Here is a 27,555-nt window from a genome sequence, read left to right on the forward strand (position 1 = left end):
ATCAAAAGTGAAACTGTCAGATTCAACAAATTAAATTTAAAATGACTGAAAGTGTAACATTGAACTGTTTGATTTTAGAATCTCATTTGAGGCATTTATAAAAACTAAATGGCTTTATGGTTTAAACCTTACATCTGGGTTTGGTATGTTCTCTATGTATTATTATGAGTTTCTCTGGTTTCCTCACACCTTCAAAAAAGCCAGTAGGTAAATCGGTGGGTCAGGCTGCTGATAGATGTTTAAGTCATTTTATATAATCAGATGTTTTGCATTTTGGTTTTTCACTTTTATTGTTTCTGTAAAATAAAAAATAATCAGAACTGAAATTTAATTCAATAATTCTTTCATATTGTGTAGCAGCCTGATGAAGTACCAACATCTTACTAACCTGAAGCTTCTAAACTCCTGATGTTCTTTCCTGGGTGTCCTGATTTAGATTAAGGATGTTGTACAAAAATAATGGCTTTGTTAGAAAATACAAATGACACTTTATCCACCAGCCGTAAACCTTCTGTATTATACCTGATTCATTCTTATACTCTGTACTTGATTGTTTATGTCTGACTGTGGCTACAAGCAAGTCACTATAATCAACATGTTAATGTCACAGCTGCAATATAACCATCAATGTTTATCAGTGTTACATTATAACAGTAATATCATGTAGGAGAATCACTCAAAAACACAAGAGATGAAATGAAACTAAATTAAAAGCATCAATCTTAGAATCGTTACACTTTACATTAAGTCCTGTCACATTTATAAGTCTTTTGCTAAAAGGATTTGAACTGTTTTTGGCAACTTGTAAAATAAAATGCATTTACAGTCCAAATAAAGTTATCAACAACAAACACATATTTGTTTCTTTTAAACTGTAAAAGAGGGAAGATTAAGCACATTTATTAAATATATATAATATATTACTAAACAATTACTTACTAATGAACTTCCAGCATGACTGTGTTCCTGTGTATAAAACGAGGTACATGAAGATGTATTTTTATGTTTAATGTTAAAGTTTTATGAGTGCGGAGGAAGTTTGATTGCCGTCACAGAGCTCTGGCGTCAACTCCTCTGAACACCTTTGTGATGGGACATTGATTTTGAGCAAGGCATTCTGGTTTTGCATCACTGCCAGAAAAGTCCAAAAGCCAGGGTCTGTCATGGTATGAGGGTGTGTCAGTGCCCCTGACAAAGGTCATTTACACTTCTGTGATGCAGCATTAATATAGAAAAGTACATTGAGATCTTAGAGCAGGGGTCACCAACCTTTTCGAGACCGAGAGCTACCTCAAGGGTACTGAATAATATGAAGGGCCACTTGTTGGATACAAATTTTCTGAATAATAAAGTTGCACGATTCACAGGTTGCTGCTGTTGGGCCCTTGAACAAGGCCCTTAACCCTCAATTGCTCAGACTGTATACTGTAATTATAATGTAAGTCGCTTTGGATAAAGGCGTCCGCTAAATGCAGAAAATGTAAATGTAAATATTATTATTAATATTATTATTATGTTATAAATATTCATATATATGAAGAGACTGATCCTATGTTAACGATTCCTCAGAAAAAATATTAACAATGATTTACCATGGTGGGAAACAGATATATTTCAGCATGTAACATTATTTATCTCTAATAATCTAATCTGGGGTGGCACGGTGGCTCAGTGGGTAGCACTCTCGCCTCACAGCAAGAAGTTCCTGGGTTCAATCCCCAGGTGGGGCGGACCGGGTCCTTTCTGTGTGGAGTTTGGATGTTCTCCCTGTGTCCACATGGATTTCCTCTGAGTGCTCTGGGTTCCTACCACAGTCCAAAGACATGCAAGTGAGGTGAATTGGAGACACTGAATTGTCCAAGACTGTGTTCGATATAACCTGATGAATCTTGTGTAATGAGTAACTACCGTTCCTGTTATGAATGTAACCAAAGTGTAAAACATGACGTTAAAATCCTAATAAAACAAACAAAACAATCTAATCTGATTCAATATTATGTAATATAATATAATATAATATAATATAAAGTCAAAGTTATCACATCTAATATTTTTGTAAATATTGTACCTGATAGTTTTTTTTAGGAAATCATTAACAGTCACATCTTCAAATCATGTCTTGTTTGTACTTTTTCTGCAACATTTTAGAACAAATCATGAGCTCGGTCCAATTTTTAAAAAAGCTGCGATGTACATGGAAGTTTTTGTGACATACTGAATTGTCTCTCCACATTCCTCCTAATCATTGTGAAACTATCAAGTCATCAGACATCATCAGACATCAGACAGACATCATTTCTTTTTATCGCACAAAATATTTTAGAATTTAACAGTTTTCTACAAATATTTAGATAATCAAATTATACATTTGCTGATTTAGAAATCTTTATAAAGTTCTTCATGGCCTTCTAATTTTGTATTTGTTATAATGATTGACTAGCTTGTGAGTAATTTGTGCATATACAAATGGAGCTTGTCTTATGTATCCATTAAAATACATGAAACACGAGTTTTTGTGTAACTGTGCTGAGTGTCTTAAAAGGTCAGAAACCTCCAATAAAAGAAAAAAGAAAATTGAAGCTGGTGAAACAAGATGAAGAAAGACAAAATCTGGTATTTTGGGTGCTTGGGTAAAAACACGTCAACTGATCTCAAATTCAAATCTCAGCTCTGCTATTGGCTGGCCTGCGCCTATACACAGAAATGATTGGTTAATATGTGTGAAGTGGGCAGGCCGAAAGAATTTCTTATTACTGTTACAATTGCGGCCTCTGCTGGCTAGTTAATGTTCTGCACAGAAATGGTGAAACATGTACAATCATGTACAATACTGTTACCAGTGTAAACACAATTTAGTCAGAAGCAGCTTGTTGAAGGTTCTCCCAGAAGAGTGGAGGCTGTTATAGATGCAATAGGGATAACAATTCCTTAATAATGACTATGGTATTAGAATTGGATGTAGTTCAGATATTTTAGTTATATAAATGTAGCATTTTATCATCTGGCACTGTCACTATTGCTGAGATCATTTATTGAACATGTAAAACACAGTGTCATGAATCCAGCTCACTGCAGTTCTACCGCCGTGTCCCATTTCACTCCAGCTTCTTTTATATCACAAAGCTTTCCTGAGTTCATCATGAGTAAAATATCTTAATTAATTCAGCCGACCTGCCCAACTCTGTCCTGCTCTGTCAGAGCCGGATTAAAGCAAGAGTTTCTTCCTCTGATGAGAAGAAGATTGATTCTTTTAACTCTGATTCTTCTTCAGATAGAGAAGCTGCTCATTTGTGCCATAAATTCCACACTTGTGTAAATTCATAAAACTTTAACCATTAAACAGTTCATGAGTTCCTGTGTGCTCATGTGATCACTTTTACTGTTTTAATTCCACTGTTAATGTTTCAGATCAAAGCTTTTCAAAAGAAAGAAATAAAGAAGAATAAGACGAGGGTGGATTTAGATTCTGCAAAGAACACACGGAAAATCAGACTCACATAAACTTCAGCTATCATCTACACACCTACCATTAAAGTTTATATACACTTGTTCACTATACAGCCAAAAGTGTGTGGACAGCTGAATGCCAGCTTGTTGAACATCTCATATACACAAACTTATATCTGGATTTTTTTTTGTAAATATGGTGATTTACAAGCCAATTAAATAGTTAATAATTAATGTACCACGATCCTGACCAGGATGAAGCATAATTTAGCATAAAATAAAAATTGAATAAATGAATACATCTGTAAACATTAACAAACAAAATCACATTTAAATGAATATATGTAGTAATCATTTCAAGAAAATCGTTCAATCATTTATTAATGTTTGCTGCTCCTTCCTAATCAGGGTCTTGGTGGGTCCAAAAAAAAGTAATTTGTGAGAGTTTAAGTTAAATCACTGTATTAGTGGCTGTTTTTCTTTTCATCCCTGTCAATTACCTCTCCATTCTGTACATCTAGACCAGGGGTTTACACACTTTCGTGGCTTGAGATCTACTGAGATCTACAAGGCGCTTGACTTCATATGAACGTCAGATTGTAGGTTAAAATTTCTCTGTCAGAAAACGTTCTAGATTAGCGGCGCTTTATGCGGACTGAGGTGTAGCTGTGGTAACAAACCACAAAATAAAGAAAGAGTGGCCACCTTTCATGTCAGTCACACTGACCTGTTTGAATGAGGTGTGATCTATCAGCGTGTACTCTGATCGATGTATTGGGCACTCCTGATCTGAACGCACAGTTTGTTTATTGTCCACCGTGAAAACGATTCTGACGTAAAAACATTGGTTCTGCGCTTAATTTATTCACCATTCAGACGCGAATCTGCAACGTTTTGCTAAGCTAGGGAAGGAGCACCATCCTGTGGTTTGCTGTATTTTTTGCCACAAGTCTATGAGCTATTTTTTAAGATGCACAATTTCAGAGTTCAGCTGAGCAGTCTGACCTCTTTATGCCTTGACTGAAGTCTGTGCTTCCAGCTCTTCAGTTTCTTCTTATCTACAGCAGTGTAAAATGCTAAACTGGCATATAAGATCTACAGCATCTTTTTAAAGATCTAAATCCATTTAATATTCCCAAAAAAAAAATTAAATGTTTTATATTTAAAGAAAATCTTCATAAATGTATCACTGCATCACATTAGATTCTAAAATCACACAAACAGTTTAATGTTACACTTTCATGTAAATTTTATATTTAATTTGTTGAATCTAACAGTTTTGCTTTTGATTCTATACCAACCCAAATCCCTGGGTAGAGGAGCTCAGTGAACTTGGTCTGAACTCTGTGGAGGAGCTTCATTGTATCAGAGACGCTGTAGAAGGACAGAGTTCCTGCTCTGTAATCCACATACACTCCTATTCTAGAGGAACTCGGCATTATGGGAATTTTAGTCTTTTTGTGTTTGTGCCAGAATAAAAAGGTGGATGGCGAAATCTCTAAACACCAGGACACATCATTCCATCCAAACACACACTCATCATCACTTCCCTTCCTTCTGATGCTTTTATATGACACCAGTATATAGGCCCCATTATCCCCACTCCACTCAACCTCCCAGTAACAGCGTCCACTCACTCTCTCTCTACACAGAACCTGAGAGTAATAATTAAATCTTTCTGGATGATCAGGATACGACTGTTCTGTTCCACTCCTGGTCGCTACTTTGTTCCCCTCAGACAGACTGAGGTGTTTATTTACTGTGTTTGGATCCATTGTGAACTGACGGAAATCTGGAGAGGAAACACAACATAAACCAATTAACATAGAAAAGTGTGTACATATATGTGTGTTACTACCTGTGTGTGTGTTATTATGAGTGTGTATATGTGTGTGTATTTGTAAGAGTAATGCTCGTTACTATGTGTGTGTGTGTGTGTGTGTGTGTGTGTGTGTGTGTGTGTGTGTGTGTGTGTGTGTGTGTGTGTGTGTTTGTAAGTGTAAGGTGTCCGTGTGTGTGTGAGAGAGTGTGTGTGTGGAAGGTGCCCTATTCATGTGTGTACAGCTGTAATTGATTAAAATTACAACCTCAAATCAGAAAATGCAAATAAAATAAAAACACAGTTTCTTACATTTACTTTGACTTTATTTGATGTCAGACAGGATGAAGCTGAGATATTTCATGTTTTATCTGATCAGTTTCATTTCATTTATTATTAAACATCCACTCCTGCATTTCAGGCCTGCAAAATATTCCAAAAGAAGTTAGGACAAGGGCAATTTAGGGCTAGTAATGAGGTGGAAAAAACAAAATAATGATGTAATTCCAAACAGGTGATGTCAACAGGTGATTGTAATCATGGTTTGCATGCAAAAGCAGCATCCAGGAAAGGCTGAGAGTCTTTGATGAGCAAAGATGATCAGAGGATCCAGTTTATCAACAAATACGTGAGAGAAAATGATTGAAATGTTTAAAAACAATGAACCTCAAAGAAAGATTGGAAGAGATTTGCATGTTTTCCCTCTACAGTGCAGAATATCATTAAACCATTCAAGGAATCAGAAGGATTTTCAGTGTGTAAAGACCAAGGGTGCAAGCTTAATCTGGATGCTCGTGATCTTCCATCCCTCAGACAACACTGCAGCAAGAACCTCCACTCAACACTAGCTGATAGAACCACATGGGTGAGGGATTAGTTTATCAAACCTTTATCAAGCTCTACAATACAGAGTTACTGCACAAATGATACTTAAAACTTTACTGTGCATAAATGAAGCCTTATGTTAACCATGTCCAGAAGCGGTGTCGACTTCTCTGGGCTTGGAAGGACCATCACACAGTGGATGTATTGTGGTCAGATGAATCAGCATTCCAGGTCTTGGAAAAAAATCAACACCATGTGCTCCAACCAGACTGTTATTAGCAACAAGTCCAAAAGCCAGGGTCTGTCATGGTATGGGGTGTGTCAGTCCCCTTGGCAAAGGTCATTTACACTTCTGTGATGCAGCGTTAATGCAGAGAAGTACATTGAGATCTTAGAGCAACATGTGCTGCCTTTAAGACGTCGTCTTTTCCAGGGACGTCCAGCATTTTTCAAAAACCACCTGCTGCACACATTACAAAGGCGTGGCTGCAGAAGAAGAGGGTACGGGTACTAGACTGGCATGCCTGCAGTCCTGACCTGTCCCCAATAGAGAATGTGTGGAGATCTTAAGACGTGTTTGCAGGAAGAACAAGACAAAATAAAAGCTGAAACACTAAATCACTTGGTCTCATCTGTGCCAAAAATGTCTTTTAAGTGGTGAAATGGAACAGCAACATTACAAAGTGGTTAATGCTTTACCGTCCCAACTTTTTTTGGAACGTGTTGCAGGCCTGAAATGCAGGAATGGATGTTTAATAATAAATGAAATAAAGTTGATCAGACAAAACATGGAATATCTCAGGTTCATCCTGTCTGACATCAAATAAAAGTCAAAGTAAATGTAAGAAAATTAGTTTTTTCAATGATTTTCAATGCTGTCCCAACTTTTTCTGATTTGAGCTTGTACTAATAAGGAATAAGGAGGCCAAGTCAAGAAACTGAATAATGTTATAGAATTTTCTGCACCACAAAATTAAAAATCAGATGAAGTTGCTGTATTTATGTTTTGCTCCAGCGGATTTTGTTTTTGGAACAAGGATGTTTTTTTTACTCACAAAAAAGGAAATTATTAAATTCCAGGACTGCCGTGATGTGTTTCTTAAAAACTCTCTGTAAACTATCAGCATCAACTACAGTTTCAGACCTTCCAACTAATTTTAATATAAGATGAAATTAACAAAAGTGGACACAAAATACAGCTTTTAAATTTCATTTAATGAATATAAAAATATATTCAAAAGGTTGCTCAGGTGGCACAGCGGTAAAACATGCTAGCACACCAGAGCTGGTATTTCAAATACATTGCATTAAATCTCAACTCTGCTATTCAGCTGAGTTGGGTGGCTACATGAACAACGATTGGCTGTTTTTCACACAGGGTGGGAAGCCGGACCAGGGTTCCTCATAACTGGTGCAATTACTGTGCAAATACTTTTTTACAGCACTGTTTATGTTTGTGTGTTTGTGAGAAACTTACAGTGTAGAAAATCTTCTCTGGTTTCAGGTTCAGGAGGTGAAATAATCTGAACGTCCTTCACTGCAGAAAGAGTTACAGTACAATCACTAATCACAGTAAATAAATATTAACATCAGAAAGTGTCATGGGCATCATGGTGGCAAAGCTGGTAGAGTGGGTACTGCACAGCAACATTCTGGGAACCTTGGTTTGATTCCTACTTCTGAGATTTGGCATGTTCTCCCAGTGTTAATAAATGAATAAAATGTTGTTAGATGTAAAAAGTTCATGTTGGTGGATTTGTATGTTTTGTTTGATATTTGAGTACCGAGCATTTTGGAGACAATAGAACACTGAGGGCTTTAACTCACCTTCATCTGTTATCTTCTCAGACTGCTCTTTCCAGAATTCTTCTACTTTCTCTCTCAGCTGAGATACAGACTCTGTAACATCATCAAATGAGAGGAAAGGACTGATTGTGATGGCGGGTGATTCTGCAGATCCAGCAGGAGTCGAGAGAGACTGGAAATTCTACATCCAGATAAATAATGTTGACAGACAAAACAAGAAGATGATGAAGAAACACAAATGATGAACCATCAGATGTCCCATCAGTAAAAGATTAAATAAAGAGAAGTGAGAGAAGATTAAAAACAGCCTAATGTTCACCTGCAATGTGCAACACATCCAAGATAATGAACATCAATCTCACCCAGAGCTTCATCTGCCCAATTAGAGTGACTGCCCACAAAAAACTCATCCCTGTTATTTCCCTACCTGTCCACCAGAGACAGCCATCAACATTAAATCTAATCTGTCATTATCTGTGGCAAGTTTTTTACTATTTCTTATTTTTATTTTACTGTCTTCAAGTTTATCACATTCTGAATACATTTTATTACTCAGCCTGGTGCACTAATAATGTTATTATATAATAATTTCTATTTATGGTTATAATTTATGTACATCCCCTACATACATATTTTGGTATAATCTGTGTAACCCACATCTAATAATAAAATCACCGACTTTTTCACCACTGTAGTTTTAGTGCTGTTACCTGGAGGAAATGGATGGGATCCACTGTGTGTGAAAGCTGCTCCAGTTCAGCATTTTTCTTCATCAGATCTACAATCTCCTGATCCAACTGCTTGAGGACTTGTTTAGCTTGACTGACTACAGCTTTCTCTCGATCTCTGATCAGATCTTTCACCTCAGAGCATCTTTTGTTAATTGAGTTGATAAGTTCAGTACAGATCATCTCAATGTTCTCCACTGCTGTCTGTGCAGAACACTGTTAGAAGATTCAAAAAGAGGAAACGAAATTTACTTGAAGTCAGAAAACATATTATATCATTATATAATTAAGAATTAAGTGAGTGTATGTGGCGTTCATGGTTTTAAACATGTTACCAGTAAAATCACGTGCTGAGGAATTTTAGGCCATTCATTTAAAAACACCCTAATTAAGTGGCAGAAATTGTGGACTAATGAAACGAATTAAATTAATATATTATGGCCTTAATTTTAAATTATACATGTGGATTAAAGGTTTTAATACTGTAAAATGTGCTGGTGGTAACACATTGTTTCAAAAATTCTTCTTCTTCTTCTTTCAGTAGCAGAAATATACCATCCTGCCCAGGACTGGAAAATAAATATAGAGAGATTTTCTCAAGTTTAAAAACATTTCTCTTTACCACAAATCTTATAGAGCACATGTGTCAAACTCAAGCGCTGCGGGCCAAATCCGGCCCGCCATGTCATTTTATGTGGCTCGCAAGATTGTTGTGATGGTTCGAGTAGTTACAGAGACGTAAAAAGTCAGTAGCGTAAAAAATAATAAATAGAAATCAATTCTCTTGCAATCCAGTACAGAAGCAGCGTCTGTAAGTAGTAGACATTTATATTCTCAGTTGTTTGTAAATGTTTAGTGAGTATATTACAGTGTTTCAGTTACAAATTTACCGTAATTAAATACAGTTGTTACTGTTACTATAGCAATTAGTATTTTTACACAAAATGCTAACTTGCTAGTGCTATTTTACATTTGATTAAATTTCATATTGTACTAGATTGTAAACTGAAGCTGTCTGCCTGTACTGTATTACGTTTTTTTTATTGTTTGTATTTTGTAGTGTTACTACATTCTGATGCACACAGTGTACAGTTGTGAAGCAAATAAAACCGACCTAACTGTATTTTGGAGGGAGCTGTCTGTCTGTTCAGAAAAGGGAAAAACTTTTAGCTACTTGTAAATCCTACATAAACTGCATCTCCCACAATGCATGCTGATTGTGACCTGCAAAGTAATCGAATCCCGCATCCCGCCACTAGACGATGTTGAGAAATATTTACAAACAATCGCAAAGTGTACAAGAACAGAAACCGGTACGTCTCTTGTGTTATGAGGCGTGTCTGTGGTAAAGGAGGACAATATACAGTGCTGTGAAAAAGTATTTGCCCCTTACAGATTGCTTTTGTTTTTGCACATTTGTCACACTTAAATGTTTCAGATTATTAAACAAATTTAAATATCAGACAAAGATAACCTAACATCATACCGACAGTCAAACATGGTGGCGGTAATGTGATGGTCTGGGGCTGCTTTGCTGCTTCAGGACCTGGACGACTTGCTGTAATTGACAGAACTATGAATTCTGCTCTTTACCAGAAAATCCTGAAGGAGAATGTCCAGCCATCAGTTTGTGACCTTAAGCTCAAGCATACTTGGGTTCTGTAGCAGGACAATAATCCAAAGTACACCAGCAAGTCAATCTCTGAATGGCTGAAAAAAACAAAGGTTTGGAGTGGCCTAGTCAAAGTCCGGACTTGAATCCGATTGAGATGCTGTGGCATGACCTTAAACAGGCCGTTCATGCTTGAAAACCCTCCAATGTGGCTGAATTAAAACAATTCTGCAAAGAGCTGTGGGCCAAAATTCCTCCACAGAGATGTGAAAGACTCATTGCCAGTTATCGCAAACGCTTGATTGCAGTTGTTGCTGCCAAGGGTGGCACAACTAGTTATTAGGTTTAGGGGGCAATTACTTTTTCACATAGGATCAGGTTGGTTTGGATAACTTTTTTCCCTTAATAAATGAAATCATCTTTGAAAAACTGCATTTTGTATTCACTCAGGTTATCTGATGTTGAAATCACAGCATAGTTTTCACAGCACTGTAAATGTAGATATACATTATAAGTATACAGTATAAATTTGGCATTTTGACACCAAACACAGAATTCAAGAAAAACAACAAACTGTCCAAGCATTATAAGGCAGACTGCAATCACAGCAGGATACGTTACAATCAGCCATTTGAGGGCCACCATAATGCAGACGTGGCTCTCTGTGAAAAAGAGTTTGACACCCCTGTTATAGAGGAAACAGTTTAAGTGAATTAACATAAGCAATATTGGATTGGTTTATAACTGAGTACATTTATTTTCTTGAGTCCTGATCTTATCACCCTTATAATAATTAGCAGGATCTCAGAATTGCTGTATAGCATCAATCACCAACTAATCAGGTAGAATTTAAGGAATTTTGTTAATTCATGCTAAAAAATGCTTCATCACTCTTTTACCTAAAATATTTAAAACTGATGTATGTAAATTCTGGTTTAAAGATGACTCTACCATGTACAAAACAAGTAATACAATAAATTATTTACAGAGAAAATATGTGTCTAATTAAAAAGAAAAAATACATGTTATTACAAATTCCAAGCTGTAAAAATCATTAATATGATAAAATGTTTTTAATGCACTGCAGTATTTGGTTTAATGGGAGAGAGTCTAACTGAGCTTTTTGTATATCAAACTTACCTTGTGAGACTCCACAGCGTTTATCAGCTCATTAAATTTCTTCTCTCTGTTCTGGATTTTCTCCTGGAATTTTCTCTGGATCTCCAGCAGCTGCTTCTACACAGAATAATCATTCAGAATTTACTTGTACTGTGTACCAGCACCACACAAACAACAACGTCAGTATAAACGCTAATCTAACGCTAATCTGTAACACTTCACCTACAGTAGATGTTAGGTTTACCTGATGTCATGAGCAATAAGTGTCTGCACAAGGTAAATGTAGAGTTGGTCTACTTGAGTAATACAGCAGCAATCATATAAATTAGTTGTTACTTGTTAAAGAGAGCTGTATAATATTTTACCTGTTTCTCAGTGCTTTCTGCTGCAGCTGATATTGTATCATGTCCTTTATGATCATCCATGGTGCACAACATGCAGATACACTGCTGATCAGTACGACAGTAAACCTCCAGCAGTTTATCATGCTGAGAGCAGATCTGCTCCTGGAGTCGTCTGGAGGCTTTAACCAGCTTGTGCTTCTTAAAAGCAGGAGATTCATAGTGTGGCTGGAGGTGAGTTTCACAGTAAGAGGCCAAACACACCAGACAGGATTTAACAGCTTTGTGTTTTCTTCCAGTACAGGAATCACACTCCACATCTTCAGGTTCAACAGAACAGTGAGCAGGTTGTGGAACCTGAAGTTCTGTTTTCTTCAGTTTCTCCACAACTTCAGACAGAATGGTGTTTTTCCTCACATCAGGTCTTGGAGTGAAGGTTTGTCTACACTGTGGACAGCTGTATGTTCCCTTATCATCCTCCTGATCCCAGCAGTTGTTAATGCACACCATACAGAAACTGTGTCCACATAATGTAGTTACTGGATCCTTCAGTATTTCCAGACAGATTGAACAGCTGAACTCATCCTGAGGTTGTGAAATTTTTGACTCTGCCATTTTCTGCATGTAAACAGAAATACCAGTAAATACAGCAAGTCATTTTCTATGATGGCGTATTAGGATACCTTACACATCACCAAGTCCGGTTGTGATGAATGAGAAAAGGGGATAAACCAGTTAATGTTGTAAATAGTATAAATAAATAAATAAATAAATACTTACCTGTCGTGGTGGGGATGGTCCGGGTATCGGGGATGATACGTGACGTTGCTGGGTAGAAGGGGCCTGAAGAGAGAGAAAACAGAGTAAATTGTAAATTAAGCTAGCTGAATTATTAGGAATTGTATGTGTTGAGAATGTTCCCTCCAGTTTCAGCTGTAGCTTGATTGGCTGCCAGGTCTTAGAGGGGAGGGACTTTTTTGATAAAACAGGAGAAAGGGAAAGAATGGCGGGAGGCCTAAAGTGAATAACCCGAGTAACTGCCTGGAGTTACTATGTCAACCAGCTGTGGTTCTTTTTCTTTTAAATTGAATATGCGTTTGTAAATATCCCTGGTGTGTGTGAACAAATAAAGTTGTAGGTGTTGGAACTGGGACTCTTGAGCTTTTGTCCTCCTTGGGTCTCCTATGCTTGGCTCAACCTACTACACTTCATGTTACAAATGGTGGCAGCGGAAAGAACAACATCAAGGAAAAGCTTTGAGAGGAAGAGAGGAATCTACTAGAGGAACAACAGAAGCAACCTGAGGACAAAGACAAGTTAACAGCATGCTCCAAAGAAAGTGCCAGTCCAACAAAGTACTCATACAGAAGAAATACAAGAAAGCGATGATGAAAGCCTGCAAAATCAGCCTACAACTTCTCACACAGCAACCAGTAGTACAACAGCGAGCATTGAGAACCTGTATGAAATGTTCAAGAGCTTTGTGAGGCAGCAGAATGAGAAGGATGAAAGGATGCATAAAGAAGTACCCATAATTGACGTGCCGTTTTCTCATATCGCGATGGACATGATTGGTCCTTTGCCGAGGAGTCAGGTTGGAAATAGGTACATTTTAGTCATTTGTGACTACGCAACACGATACCCAGAAGCATTTTCGTTAAAGAAGTGAAAAGCATGTCAAATAGTGAATGCACTTGTACACCTCATTTCAAGGGAGGGCATACCAAAGGAGATTCTTACAGATCAGGGCACAAACTTTACGTCTAGGCAGCTCAAGGATGTGTACACTTTATTAGGAATTAAAGGTATTAGGACCAGACCTTATCACCCACAGACTGATGGCATGGTTGAATGCTTCAATAAGACTTTGAAATCAATGTTGAAGAAGTATGTGTCCGATACAGGGTCAGATTGGGACCAGTGGCTGCCGTATCTGCTCTTCTCATACAGGGAAGTGCCGCAGTCATCTTCAGGCATCGCTCCTTTCGAACTTGTGTTTGGAAGACAGGTCAGAGGCCCTCTCGATGTGCTGAAAGAAGCATGGGAAGGCGAAAATCCACCCAGAAAGCTCAACATCTTATCACACGTACTGAAGATGAGAGGTAAGTTAAAACAACTCACGGACACTGTTTACATAAACATGGAGAAGGCACAAGCCCAACAAAAGCAGTGGTATGACCAAACAGCAAGGCACAGAGAGTTACAACCGGCAGAGAAAGTACTTATATTGCTTCCGACATCTGACACAGGAATTCTAGCAAAATGGCAAGGGCCATATGTGGTGCAAAGAAGGCTGGGTCATACCACATATGAGATTGAGATGCCTGAAAGAAGGAAAAAGCTGCAAACTTTCACATTAATATGCTCCGAAGGTGGCATGAGAAGAGACAATATACAGCACAGTTCTGGGTCCGAGCGATCCAAGGGGAAGAAGAGGTCATAGAGCAATATTTTCCAACGAAGTCTGAAGACAGTACAACCCCTGACGTGTCACACCTCAGTTGGAAGCAGCAGGAGCAAGTAAAACGGTGATACCGCTAAACCTGTTTAAAGCAGAGTCAGGACGAACAAATATCACAGAACATAACATCAAGTTGATGAAAAAAGAGCAAATTCGGCAAACCAACTGTAGAGTGCCTGCTCACCTTGTACCTGAGCTGAAAAGAGAGGTGGAGATCATGTTGCAGCAAAGGGTGATTGAGCCTTCTAAAAGTGAGTGGTGCAGTCCAGTTGTACTCGTGCCGAAAAAAGATGGTGGACTCCGTTTCTGTATAGACTTTTATAAAGTTAATGCTGTCTCCTCATTTGATCCTTATCCCATGCCACGAGCTGATGAACTAATAGTGAGACTTGGTAAAGCAAAGTTCCTGACGACCACTGATATGTGTAAAGGTTATTGGCAAGTTCCGTTATGCCAAGCAGCAAAATAATTCACAGCTTTTCGCGTACCGACAGGATTATACCATTTTGTTACCATGTCCTTTGGGCTACAGGGAGCTGCAGCAACCTTTCAGAGGCTCATGGATGAGATCCATAAAGGTACAGAAAACTTCGCCGCTGCTTATATAGATGACGTGGTCATCTACAGTTCAACGTGGGAAGAACATCTGCAGCATCTGAAGGTCATATTCAGAAGGGTAGCGGAGGCTGGCCTGACGGCAAATCCAAAAAAGTGTTGCCTGGTGAAAACGGAAGTCTCCTATCTGGGATATGTCCTAGGAAATTGTATCATAAGACTACAAGTAGACAAAGTTGAGGCAATCAAATCATGTCAGCCACCCACAACGAAACTCAGTGTGAGGTCCTTTCTTGGCTTGGCAGGGTATTATCGGCGCTTCATACCTGATTTTGGGCGGCCGTGTTGACAGACCTCACAAAGAAAGACCAGCCACAGAGGGTGAAATGGACCGAAGACTGCGAGAAAGCTTTCAGAGACCTCCAAAACTGCTTGTGCTCAAAGCCAGTGCTATGCAGTCCAGATTTCACAAAGCCATTTGTGGTGCAAACGGATGCTTCAGGTACAGGACTGGGGCCTGTCTTGTTACAAGGAGAAGGTGAGGTCCTGAACCCAGTTCTCTATATAAGCAGAAAAGTTTTTCCCAAAGAGACCAGATATTCGACGGTTGAAAAGGAAGCCCTTGCAATAAAATGGGCATACTATCTTTTATGGTCAGACTTTGTCTTGGAAACTGACCATCGGGCATTGCAATAGATGAGGAACATCAAGGACTCCAACGCAAGAATTACCAGATGGTATTTGTCACTTCAACCTTTCAAATTCCAGGTGAAGTACAAAAAAAAGGGACCCATAATGTGACAGCAGACTTTTTATCCCGCCACTCCAAGGAGTAATGCGCTTGAGGAGGTGGGTGTGTGATGATGTAAGGATACCTTACACATCACCAAGTCCGGTTGTGATGAATAAGGAAAGGGGATAAACCAGTTAATGTTGTAAATAGTATAAATAAATAAATACTTACCTGTCGTGGTGGGGATGGTCCGGGTATCGGGGATGATACGTGACGTTGCTGGGTAGAAGGGGCCTGAAGAGAGAGAAAACAGAGTAAATTGTAAATTAAGCTAGCTGAATTATTAGGAATTGTATGTGTTGAGAATGTTCCCTCCAGTTTCAGCTGTAGCTTGATTGGCTGCCAGGTCTTAGAGGGGAGGGACTTTTTTGATAAAACAGGAGAAAGGGAAAGAATGGCGGGAGGCCTAAAGTGAATAACCCGAGTAACTGCCTGGAGTTACTATGTCAACCAGCTGTGGTTCTTTTTCTTTTAAATTGAAAACGCATTTGTAAATATCCCTGGTGTGTGTGAACATAAAGTCATATAAGTTTAAATTTCGAGATTAAAGTCAAAATAATATGGCCATAGCAACCACCTGGTTTTAAAATAAGGGATTTTCATGATTTGGTAATATTTGGTTATATATAGTTGTATTTTTGTATCGGTTTTACAAAAAAAGAAATCACCTAATAGCATATGGAGTCGTATGATAAACTAAGTAACAAACAAAAATAATTGCAGGTTATTGGATAACCACAGTAACAGTGGAGGCTGTGCTCAGTGCTTGCGTGCCGATCCAGGTACTAAGACCCATGCTTCTCTGAACTGACAAGCCTACAACTGCACACTCTTTGGCCATAATATTTCGACTTTATTCTTAAAATCATTTCGACTTTTTTTTTTTTATCTTTATTTTTTCTCAGTTTTATTTATTAGCTTTTTCAGACAATACAAAAAAGTTATTTACACATTACAGCAATTAAAAATGTGTTGTACAATAAGACGAGAACATTTAAGCGTAAATATAAGTATGCAATGTGGCTACATTTTACAATTAAATGCAAGATAACTAGATACACAGAGCAAAAGCAAAATAAACAAACAAAAAAACAACCCTGGCCTGTTTTATATTAATGCCACACCTGTATATTACCCCAAAAAATTGATAAACAAAGGATAAAATGTAAATGACTGCATCTAAAATCTATTTAATGCAGGTTGAGGCTAACCAAAATTAATAGGAAGTCACTTTAAGTAACTAATGGACTACAGGTGCTTCACATACAGTGCTGTGAAAAAGTATTTGCCCCCTACAGATTTCTTTTGTTTTTGCACATTTGTCACACTTAAATGTTTCAGATTATCAAATAAATTTGAATATCTGACAAAGAAAACCTGAGTAAATACAAAAAGCAGTTTTTAAAAAACTATTTCATTCATTAAGGGAAAAAACTATCCCAAACAACCTGACCCTATGTGAAAAAGTATTTGCCAATTTGAAATTGGTTTGATAATCTGAAAAATGAAAGTATGACAAAAAAGGAAAAAAGGGCTCCCAAGTGTTCCTAAATTTGGAAAGGGTGCCTCTCACTGTGCTTCGGATTTTTTCCAATTTAACAAAATGAAAAATCTCCCTAATCTACAAAGAAAATGGGGGTGAACTAGGCCGCTTCCACCACAACAGGATCAGTCGCCTAGCCAAAAGAGTTGTAAAGGCAACCAGATTGGCCTCACATTTAGATAACTGTAAACTGGGAGAAGAAATTCCAAAAAGAGCTGTAAGAGCAGATGGTTCAAAAGGAATTCCAATGGTCCCGGAGAATGTGTTAAAAATTTCTGACCAGAATTCATGCATAAAGGGGCATGTCCAAAATGTGTACATATGAGGCTGGCACCTGTTTGCATCTGTCACAAGTAGGGTCAATATTACTATCAATATTGTCTAACCTTAGTTATTTCAGCACAATGAAGAATTTTACATTGAATCAGCCCGATTTTTGCACAAATAGACAAAGAGTAAACTCGATTTAAGATGTCCTGCCACATGTCTTCTGAGATCACACATTCCAGATCCTCCTCCCAGAGTTTTTGTTTTTAATAATGAAGTTGGGTGTAATAAATGAATGAGATTATAAACGATGGGTATTGCACGCTTCAAGGTTGGAAATGGTTCAATGAAAGAATCAATAGGGGCTGCTGCTGGAAGAGTCAGAAACACAGAGTTTATGCTCTGAACATAACTATGAATCTGAAGATACCTAAAGAAATGCTGTTTAGGAAGACAATGTTTCTCTGATAATTGCTGAAAGGATGCAAAGATACCCTCAACAAATTGGTCTTTTAACATGTCAATTCCCAGGGTAGACCAGGCTGAGAATGCTTCATCCATCAAAGAAGGAATAAATGATGGGTTGGCAGCTACATGGGCTAGAAATAAGAGGTCTGCAAACCAAAATACAGTCTAAATTGTTTCCAACTTTTGGGAATAGACCTGACAATTATATTTTCAGTAAAATGTGAAGAGGAAAAATTAACAGGTGCATGAATGAGTGCTGTCAGAGAAGCAGGTCTACAAGAAGTTGCTTCCAAAGTTATCCAAGTGGGACGGCCTTGTGCTTTCTCCAACTGTATCCAGTACTATATTATTCTAATATTGGCTGCCCAATAATAAAACATAAAATTAAGTGAGGCTAAATCTCAAAATATTTTAACCAATTCTAGAAGTTTTCTTATTCCAGATAAATTCCAAAATAAGACTGCTGATTTTTCGAAAAACAGACCAAAAGAGAAAGAAAGATGGGCAAACACTGGAAGATATAAAGGAATTTTGGGAGGGAATGCATTTTAACTGAATTTATCCTAGTAAAGACCAAAGATTAAAAACTTCCTGTAGCTGTGTGTAGCGGAAACGTGATAGAAAGGATTATTACTGGATCAAAACTGGACGTTTACCTTGTTTTCTGCATATTGAGATCTCCAGCGACGGTTTATCTCCAGAGACTGTTTGTGACGTTCCCCCTTGGAATGTCTCCGAGTTTACAACTCCGACCCTCCATAAAAGGCTTTTTGTCATAGACCTGTTACTCCGCAGGGGATTTTTATGACTGATCAGAGCTCTATAATTGTCAAGGTAATCTGTGGTCTTAATCAGATCAGGGCAGTAAGGTCAGCTGTTGGGTGCCGACAAGTCTGGCCAAATGCCACCATTAAACTCTGATTGTTACACTTAAAGGATGCTAAATACATAAAGCCACTTTTACGACTCCAGAGGCCCGAGACAATGTGCGTCCACACACACACACACATACACACTGGAATTAAGGAACTTATTTACTAAAATAAGTTTATTCTAACCGAAGGACCTTTAACTATTCCCTTTACAAATTTGTATGTGTTACAATACAAGTTACCTGTGGTCCCCTAGAAGTTTTAAGGACTTCTATTACATATAAAGATGTGGACATCTGTTTTGTATGTTCTAATTCCAATATGTATTACCTACTGTATGTTGTACTTGTGTGATCTATGAACGACTGTTTAGAATTTCTTTCATAATTTTAGGTATTATTAAGAGTTGATTTGGAAGAACTAACTAGATCTGACTCTTAAAAGGAAACTTAATTTGTCAACAACTTAACTAACTCATGTATTGTTGTATCTTAGCGCCACCTGCTGGTTGTCAGTAGTTAAGAGTAAATGGTGGGCGGAAACCTATAGCCACGTGATCTTAAAGGAAAGTTTGATCTGATTGGTTTGGACTCAGGTAACACCGCCCCTGTTTGAAGTTTAAAACTCAAGGCGGGACGTGAGTTGGGAGAGTCAGCGAGAGAGAACAAAGAGTTGAAAAGAAGATGGAGTAAATTGGAGTCCTAACAGGCCATGAGGCCTCGAACACATGGTAGCATGCCTGCTAACCATTAGCATTCGCAAATTCGGGTTAAACCAAAAGTTAGTCGCGTTTAACTTTGCTATGGCAAAGTGTTTATTTGGCCACGTGTAACAAAACCAGGCACAATAACTCGGCATGGAGCGTGGTAACCTGTGACTCGTGCTGGAACGCTTCGGAGAGGAGAAAGGATTTGAGCTGAAGTGGGACGCTTTGAACCAAGGCCCGGAAGAAGCAGGAAAGCTTGGAGAAGCCCTAGATGGCCCAAAAGACCCTGCTTCCACAAAGCGGGCACTAAAGCCGACCCATGCTGAATTGTTCCTGCTCCTAATCATGCGGAGAATGTTCTTCAGCCCTCCAGGTATCAGGTTCTTCATGTAAATGTTTTCTGCTGGTTTGGTTATACGATTTAATTCATTTGTTTAATAAGCGATCGCCTAGAATTAATCTGGCCCCAAATCTCTGGGTTTCCTTCCATCATCCCATCGTAAATCTCAGCCTAATTTGATATAGTAGTCCATCTAACAATGTATGCATGAATCTTTAGGTATTTAGGTAGTAAGCATTGTATTCGTAGTGTTATTGTTCGTTTAATAAACATTATCATTTTATACAACTTGGCACGGTGGTTTTTAATTGCTTTGACGCGAGAAATAGTTCATTTTAAAGAACTCACAATCAGAGGAAAGAGACTGGTTTACGTATGATATATTAAATCGAGGTTTCCAGCGGTCAACCTTTAAATCTAAAATCGCTGGTGGTGCTCCGTAATAAAGGCTATTAATTATATAATTAATCAATTATATAATTAATTAATCGATCATTATCTTATCCCAAATAACGCTACATGTGTAATTAAAGGTTCAACAATGGGTTTAGCAAAAGGTTTAGCTCCAGGTTTATTGGCCAGGCAGTGTATGTTGTTAGTTCTGACTGATACAGTTGGGGAGGCAACAAAAGATACAGCCATTCCACCCGATCAAAAGCTTTCTCTGCATCTAATGAGATAACAGCCTCTTGCAGTTTTACAGTAGAAGGATTATATACCACGTTAAGGAAACGATGAATATTAAAAAGCAGGAGCGAGGGTCTTTGTTTTTTTTTTTTAAGATTAACAATATAGTAGCCATGTAAAATGTTTGGGGCCACATAGATAAATTAAATGATTCGTTATTTACATCAACCTGAATATTACCTAATTTATTAAAGAACTTTTTATAGAATTTAATGGAATATCCATCTGGCATTTGCCTGATTGCATTAAGTTAGCTGCTTGACATAGCTCGTCTATAGTAACTGGTTCCCCCAGCTTTTCAGACAAACCAGAGTCCACGCTTGGTACTTCAACTGAACTAAAGAATCTGTTAAAAGATAAAGAATTGGCTCCCAGTTCAGACTTGTATAACAAAGCATAGAAATCCCTAAATTTATCATTAATTTTTGGGGGTCTGACATAACACCAAATTCAGTACCTATTTGAAGAATCTGATGAGCTTGTCACAATTGATGAGCCAATAACCTGCTTGCTTTATCTCCATGTTCATAATGGGTATATTTGGATTTTAAAAGATCTTCCTTCTGCTGAGAAGAAAGGAGATTAAATTCAGCTTGTAGAGAGAGGTGTTATTTTATAAGTATCTGAGGATGGGGAAGAAGCATAGATGTTATCGAGTTGTCTAATTTCTTTGACCAATGCTAATAATTTCTGTTTCCTTTGTTTCTCCTAGTTAGCATAATACGAGATAATCTGCCCCCTTAGATATGCTTTCATTGACTATAATAGTGATGAGGAAATCTCATCAGTGCTATTGAAAGCCAAAAAATCATCAATTTGTTTGGACACAAAATTAACAAAGTTTTCATCAGACAATAAACATACATTTGTGGGGGGGTTGGGCATATCTTTATGTTTTAGAAAGAGTAAGTCCATCAATACTGAAGCATGATCTGATATGACTATTGCACTGTATGAGCAAGAGCGCACTGATGGGATTAGACGATCTATCAAAAAAAGTCAATACGGGTGAAGCTGTGATGAACTGGAGAGAAGAAAGAATATTCTCTCGCAGTGGATAAAGGAAGCGCCAAGGGTCCAAAACTGAAAATTCACTCATAAAAGATTGTATGGTTTTAGCAGACCTTAACGGTTCTCTGTGTCTGGTGGGAGAACGGTCTAGAGTAGGATTAAGCCAGCAGTATTACACCAATACAGTAAGATTTTAACTTAAGTTTATAACTTGTCTAAGAATACAAGTGAAATTATATCAAGAATTATAATATTAACACAACCACTATTGCTAATAATTGTAAGAACATATATTATCATACAATTAACAGCAACACTGGATAAACTAGACTAATAATTTTTCGTCAGTAGCTGTATCACATAAAAAGTTTTATTGTGGTTCTTACTCACACCAGGGCTTAGATATAAGTTCAAATCCTCATCAACACACACATTTAGTGTAGCTGAGCTGTCTAGTTGGCCAACTAGTCCTCCACTATGTCGTGTCAGTTTTTTTAAGCTGGTATTGACGAAAGCCAGAGCAGCATTCGGGTCATTAAACGTGTGCGAAGTACCATCAGATAAAGAAATCTTCAGAATAGCTGGATACAATAATCTGAATTTGATGGGTTGCCACCGGCCAGCTGGGCGCCTTCTCGTGGGCATAATTGGCAGTGCCTGCAGCAGATACTAATTGGCCATCATATCTAAAGGGTGGGGGCCAGATTATGTGTGGGTGGGATTTTCATACGCTGTGTAAGGACCCTGAGTGGCATACGAGATGTCTGTGCAGAATGCAGGGACAAGAAGGAAAATGGGGAGAAAAAGCAGAAAAAAAAAAATATATATATATATTAACAACAACATATAATAAATACAGTACAACCCAAAATCAGAAAAAGGTGGGACAGCATGGAAAATGCAACTAATTAATAAAAACACAGAGTTTCATACATTTACTTTGACTTTTACTTCATTGCAGATCGGATGAACCTGAGATATTTCATGTTTTATCTGCTCAACTTCATTTCATTTATTAATAAACATCCATTCCTGCATTTCAGACCTGCAACACATGCCAAAAAAAAGTGCAGGACAGTAAAGCATTTACCACTTTGGAATGTTCCCGTTCCTTTTCACCACACTTAAGAGGTTTTGGAACCGAGGAGACCAAGTGATTTAGTGTTTCAGCTTTTATTTTGTCTAGTTCTTCCTGCAAACACGTCTTAAGATGTGCAACGTCCCTGGAAAAGACGACATCTTGAATGCAGCACATGTTGCTCTAAGATCTCCATGTACTTTTCTGCATTAATGCTGCATCATAGAAGTGTAAATGACCTTTGCCAAGGGCACTGACACACCCCATATTATGACAGACCCTGGTACTGACACACCCCATACCATGACAGACCCTGGTTTTTGGACTTGTTGCTGATAACAGTCTGGATGGTCCTTTTTGTCTTTGGTCCGGAACACACAGCGTCTATTTTTTCCAAAAAAAGACCTGGAATGCTGATTCATCTGACCACAGTACACAATTCCTTTGTGTGATGGTCCATCCTAGATGCCTCAGAGCCCAGAGAAGTCGACGCCAAATGAAAGTCAAAGTAAATGTATGAAACTCTTTTTTCTGATTTTGGGTTGTATTTATTATGTGTTGTTGTTGTTGTTAATATATATATATATTAGGGCTGTCAAACGATTAAAAATTTTAATCGCGATTAATCTCAGAATTTCACATAGTTAATCGCATTAAAAAAATCTGTGTAAATGTTATAGAAAACAAGGATTTTTAAGTGAAATGTTACAATTAAAATGGTGAACACATTTTATGCTAAATGTACTTATGTTAAAAACTGCTGGGACAAGAGAAAACTGTAACTGTATATATATATATTTTTTTTTTTCTCCTGCATTTTCTCCCCATTTTCCTTCTTGCCCCTGCATTCTGCACAGGCATCTCGTATGCCACTCAGGGTCCTAAAGGAAAACTGCATTTTTATTGTACAGTATTTGCATTTTCCATTCTGTCCCAACATTTTCTGATGTGGGGTTGTAAAATATATCTTATTGGTTTTACCTATATTAAATCATTTTTAAATAAATATGTTTGAATTGATTTTGCCTTAGTTTATGTCAGTATTGTCACATAAATTGTTTGAATTAGACCAGCATAGCAAATGTTATCAGGGTGATTCAGATTCAGTAATGGAAATGTCTGAGGGGGTTGTGGGGTTCAAGACAGGGATTAACATGAACATTTCCCCAGTCTGTAGTCATGTTAAAAGTACAATTAAAAAAAATGTTGCATTGAACAGTTTAAGAATATTAAGAAAACTGGGACCATAAACCTTCAAACATTCAAAGATAACTAGGGCTGCACCTAGGGCTGGGCGATATGGATCAAAAATTATATGTCGATATATTTTAGCTGAATGGCGATATACGATATATATCTCGATATTTTTTCATCCCATAAGGTAATAACAAAAAGACACTTCTGAGGCAAAACTACATGTTCCAAATTTTTTACAGGCACTTTTATTAATATTCATGCTGGGAAGCTTCACACAAGAACTATTTTTCCTTAAGAAAAAAAAAACTATTGTAAGAAAAAGTTTGTTGTTTTCTAACGTCTCGCCTGTCGTGTAATGTGAATTACAAATATATTGTCTGGCCCTTTAAGAATGTTAAGTGTACTATAGGGCGCAGGGAGCGAGTGTGTAGGGAAGATAACAGAAATTGACCTTTTCCATCTGTGCTTGTGTGAGCTTGCGTGTTTTGCACTGAGCTTGTGTGACATTAAATATAGCGTTCTCGTTAAACCTCCCCTCACATGTTTGGACTTTATACATTATTTTACATCAGTCGCCACAACATTAACATTTACATTAATATTTTCTTTTACCGTATGAAACTCAGTTCTGTAATGCAGGCAGAACTAATCGTTCATGTTACTGTGTAAATATTACAATATATAATGCATTTTAATCAGCGTTCTGCTTCATGCACTTTATTATTATTTAACAGCTTTATTTGTTGTTTAATTGTTGTTAGCTCCGTGTTTACTGCAGAGTTAGTTCATGCAATTTTATTAATTTTGGGATGTTTATTGGCCGAGAACAAGAAATACTATAATAGAAGATAAATAAATGAGTCTCGGACGTCGGGATATCCTCCAGTATAAACTAACGTGCATGTCAGCCCGTGCATGCGCTTGTATGTTTGTATTGGTTTTTGAAACGAATAACGACTCGTTTTCTTGTTTTTCAACTTTGGGATTTGAAGTGAAAAACGAATGACCAAAGGTACACGGAGCTCGAACCTTTTGTCTGGACTTGTTTTTGGCATTCTCTACAGAATACATTATTCTGCTGCTCATCTGATACTTTGAATTCGAACCATCTCCAAATAATTGAGCCATTATTATTCTTTTTACTAAGCAGCTCCTCTTCGATAGCTTCTGTCATGTCTTTATCCATCTCCATGCTATCGCTGCCTGCAGGAATTACTGGTGAAGCGGTGGGGAGGGGCGAGTTGTGTTCAGTGAGGGAGAGAGGAGGGGCAGGTGAACATGTGCAGAGACAAACTGGGAGAAGAGAAAGACGAACTGTCGGATCTAACTGGAACACAACATCTATATCGATATACACGATATTGTCTTATCTTATATCGCGTATGAAAATATATCGATATATTGTAAAATCTCGATATATCGCCCAGCCCTAGCTGCACCTAACGATTATTTTTTTTATCGATTAATCTAACAGTACAACAGGAATTCTTTCTTTGCATATTCCAGCTTGTTTGAAAAGTCCTCCACAATTCTTAGCTTGACCCTTAAAAAGAGAAACATAAAGCAGATCAGAATTACAGTGATGGGGGCATCATCACTACTGTGTTACCAGATGTCTCATCAGAAAAACATAGTTAAAATTTAAATTGCTGTGACAGTTAAATTTCTTTCCTGTATGTCACAGCAACTCTTTATCTCAGGCGACGCTGTGTGATACCATCTGGCCCATAGTACTAGAAAAGGTGACGCTGTGTGTTCCACCTGACCCGTAGTTTAAGGATTAACAGTAAAGACGTCTGGGACGCCTGTCTATGTAAGACAGAGATATCACCATGGACGAAATCGCTATATAAGCGTCATTGTGTGGCAGTAGAACTGGAACACTGGACTATTGGTGACGACCGGTAGTATAAGTTACTTTGTCTGCGGTCAGTCTGTGGGATAGTCTTAGTATTTAGTATTGTAATTTCCCTGTTAACATGTATAATTAATCCCTTATAATAACGTGTATCTCTCTTGTTTTAATTTCATATTCCCGACATTGTAGGGTATATTTTACTATATATTTTTTGTCTTCATGTTCTTAATTGCTTATCTCTCGTTTTAATTTCGTATTTCCCAAATTGTAGGGTATATTGTACTATGTTTTCTTTTAGAATTTCATGCTCTCTTAATTGTAACTAAATGTTTGCAAGAAGTCTTTCTGAGGTTCTAGATCTCAGGAATGTTTTAATGCTTTTAATTATTTTTTTCCGTATGTAAAGCACTTTGAATTGCCACTGTGTATGAAAGGTGCTATACAAATAAACTTGCCTTGCCTGAAATATAGAATCAATATTCTACTTAAAACCTAGAGTTCAAACTTAAATAGTTATAACTGGGAATTATACTTCATTCTGGTGTAATATGTAGTTAAACTACTCACTGGTAAATGTATTTTTACATCGATAAAGTGCAAGAAAATAAATAAAATGATTTACAGGCTGTAGTGACAGGCTGTAATGCTAGTTTCAACTTCTCTCTTCCTCCAGCGCCACATTAAAGTAAACAGAAACATATAGAAACCTTACATAAAAAATCTTACATAACGCCTGGTGCTACATTACGTTACTGCTACAGTAACAGTGCAAAAATGACTTTAACTGGTCAATTTATTTTACTAACATGGGGCGATGAAGACAGAAAATCAACTAGTAACGTCAACACTGTAGCTATATGTGTTAATAACCCTGCTATATAACGCTAGGGTGGAGAAGTAAATGTAAACAAACTTACCGGCGGGTTTTGCTGCCGTGACGATTAAAATGCGCTCCGGGATGCCTGAGCTTCAAGCGCTCGTGCATAGAAGTCGTACTGCTGCGATAAACCATCTTCACTTTGCGAAGTTTACAGAGCACCACATTGTTGTATCTTTGTAAAAACACTCCTAAACTTTAGATGCTCGTGATAGAGCTTTTTAGCCGCAGCTCCCCCAGAGAAATCCATGTTTTTAGTGGGCGTGGCCAGCTTTGCGACGCGTCGACGCACGTTTTTGCAAATCGACGTATTTATTACGGATTATTATTACGTCGACGCGTCGCTCCACCCCTAACGATAACATTCCAGGAGAAGTGAGATGTTGTGTAAGAAAGATTTATGGAACATTCCAAAGCAACATTTTCTGTACCATCATAGAATGAATTTATGAAATAAATGAAACTAAATTCACACATTCTCATTGCAAGACATTCCTATAATCAGTGCAAATGAGGTTGTGGGGATGTTCAGGGAACGTTTTCATAACTGTAAAAAAACATTCTGAGTATTAAGAAAAATCTGGAGGGTGGGGGGATGCCCCACCCTAGCGCCGGTCCTGTGTTACCTTAATAAGATCCGTCAAATAAAAGAATAAAAACTGCATTAATGAATCAAATTTTATTAATACTACACAGAGTGACTGGGAAAAGCGTCCTACATCCTCTGGATCTTGAGTGCCCCACCTATTTTTAAAATCGTTTTGACTTTATTCTTAAAAAATGTTCAAAACAAGTGAATTTAAAGTAAATCAACAATTTTAACTACATAAAGTAAACTGTAATAAACAGAAGTGATATAAACTCACCTGCAATCAGAAACTCAAATTACCAACAAAACTACAAACACAGACACGAAACAGATCTGCACTCGGACTGAACAGGATCAGATCAGGTTCACCTTTTTTTATTTCTGCTGAACTAAATGTGGGAGGAGAGAGAGAGAGAGAGAGAGAGAGAGAGAGAGAGAGAGGGTGTGTCTACGTGCGTGTGTGCATGTGCTAACTCTGCCCCATGTATTGTGTTCAGCAATAAACATTGAAGACCGACTTCCTGTCGTGGTGTGGCCATTATTTGACGTGAGACCC

The 27,555-nt window shown here is 37.7% G+C and overlaps 1 protein-coding gene and 1 pseudogene across 2 annotated transcripts; one reads left to right on the forward strand and one right to left on the reverse strand.

Annotated features, from left to right (window-relative positions):
- The window catches only part of LOC134312489 (tripartite motif-containing protein 16-like), a 210,840-nt pseudogene that overhangs the window by 116,659 nt on the left and 66,626 nt on the right, over positions 1 to 27,555 (forward strand).
- LOC134312486 (tripartite motif-containing protein 16-like) lies at positions 102 to 26,631 on the reverse strand. Of its 2 annotated transcripts, XM_062994472.1 has the most exons (11): positions 26,451 to 26,631; positions 15,678 to 15,740; positions 12,478 to 12,540; positions 11,722 to 12,315; positions 11,378 to 11,473; positions 8,608 to 8,841; positions 7,919 to 8,078; positions 7,569 to 7,628; positions 5,143 to 5,239; positions 389 to 427; positions 102 to 296 (listed from the first exon to the last, which is right to left on the reverse strand). In XM_062994472.1, exons 4-11 carry the CDS (start codon positions 12,310 to 12,312, stop codon positions 245 to 247), a joined length of 1,329 nt encoding a protein of 442 aa, XP_062850542.1. In that variant the 5' UTR covers positions 12,313 to 12,315; positions 12,478 to 12,540; positions 15,678 to 15,740; positions 26,451 to 26,631; the 3' UTR covers positions 102 to 244. The 2 variants fall into 2 exon arrangements, with proteins under 2 accessions (XP_062850542.1, XP_062850541.1); XM_062994471.1 differs by lacking the exons at positions 102 to 296; positions 389 to 427 and having other exon boundaries at positions 4,590 to 5,239; positions 26,451 to 26,622.

Source organism: Trichomycterus rosablanca, chromosome 4, assembly GCF_030014385.1.
Source record: "Trichomycterus rosablanca isolate fTriRos1 chromosome 4, fTriRos1.hap1, whole genome shotgun sequence".
NCBI lineage: Eukaryota > Metazoa > Chordata > Actinopteri > Siluriformes > Trichomycteridae > Trichomycterus > Trichomycterus rosablanca.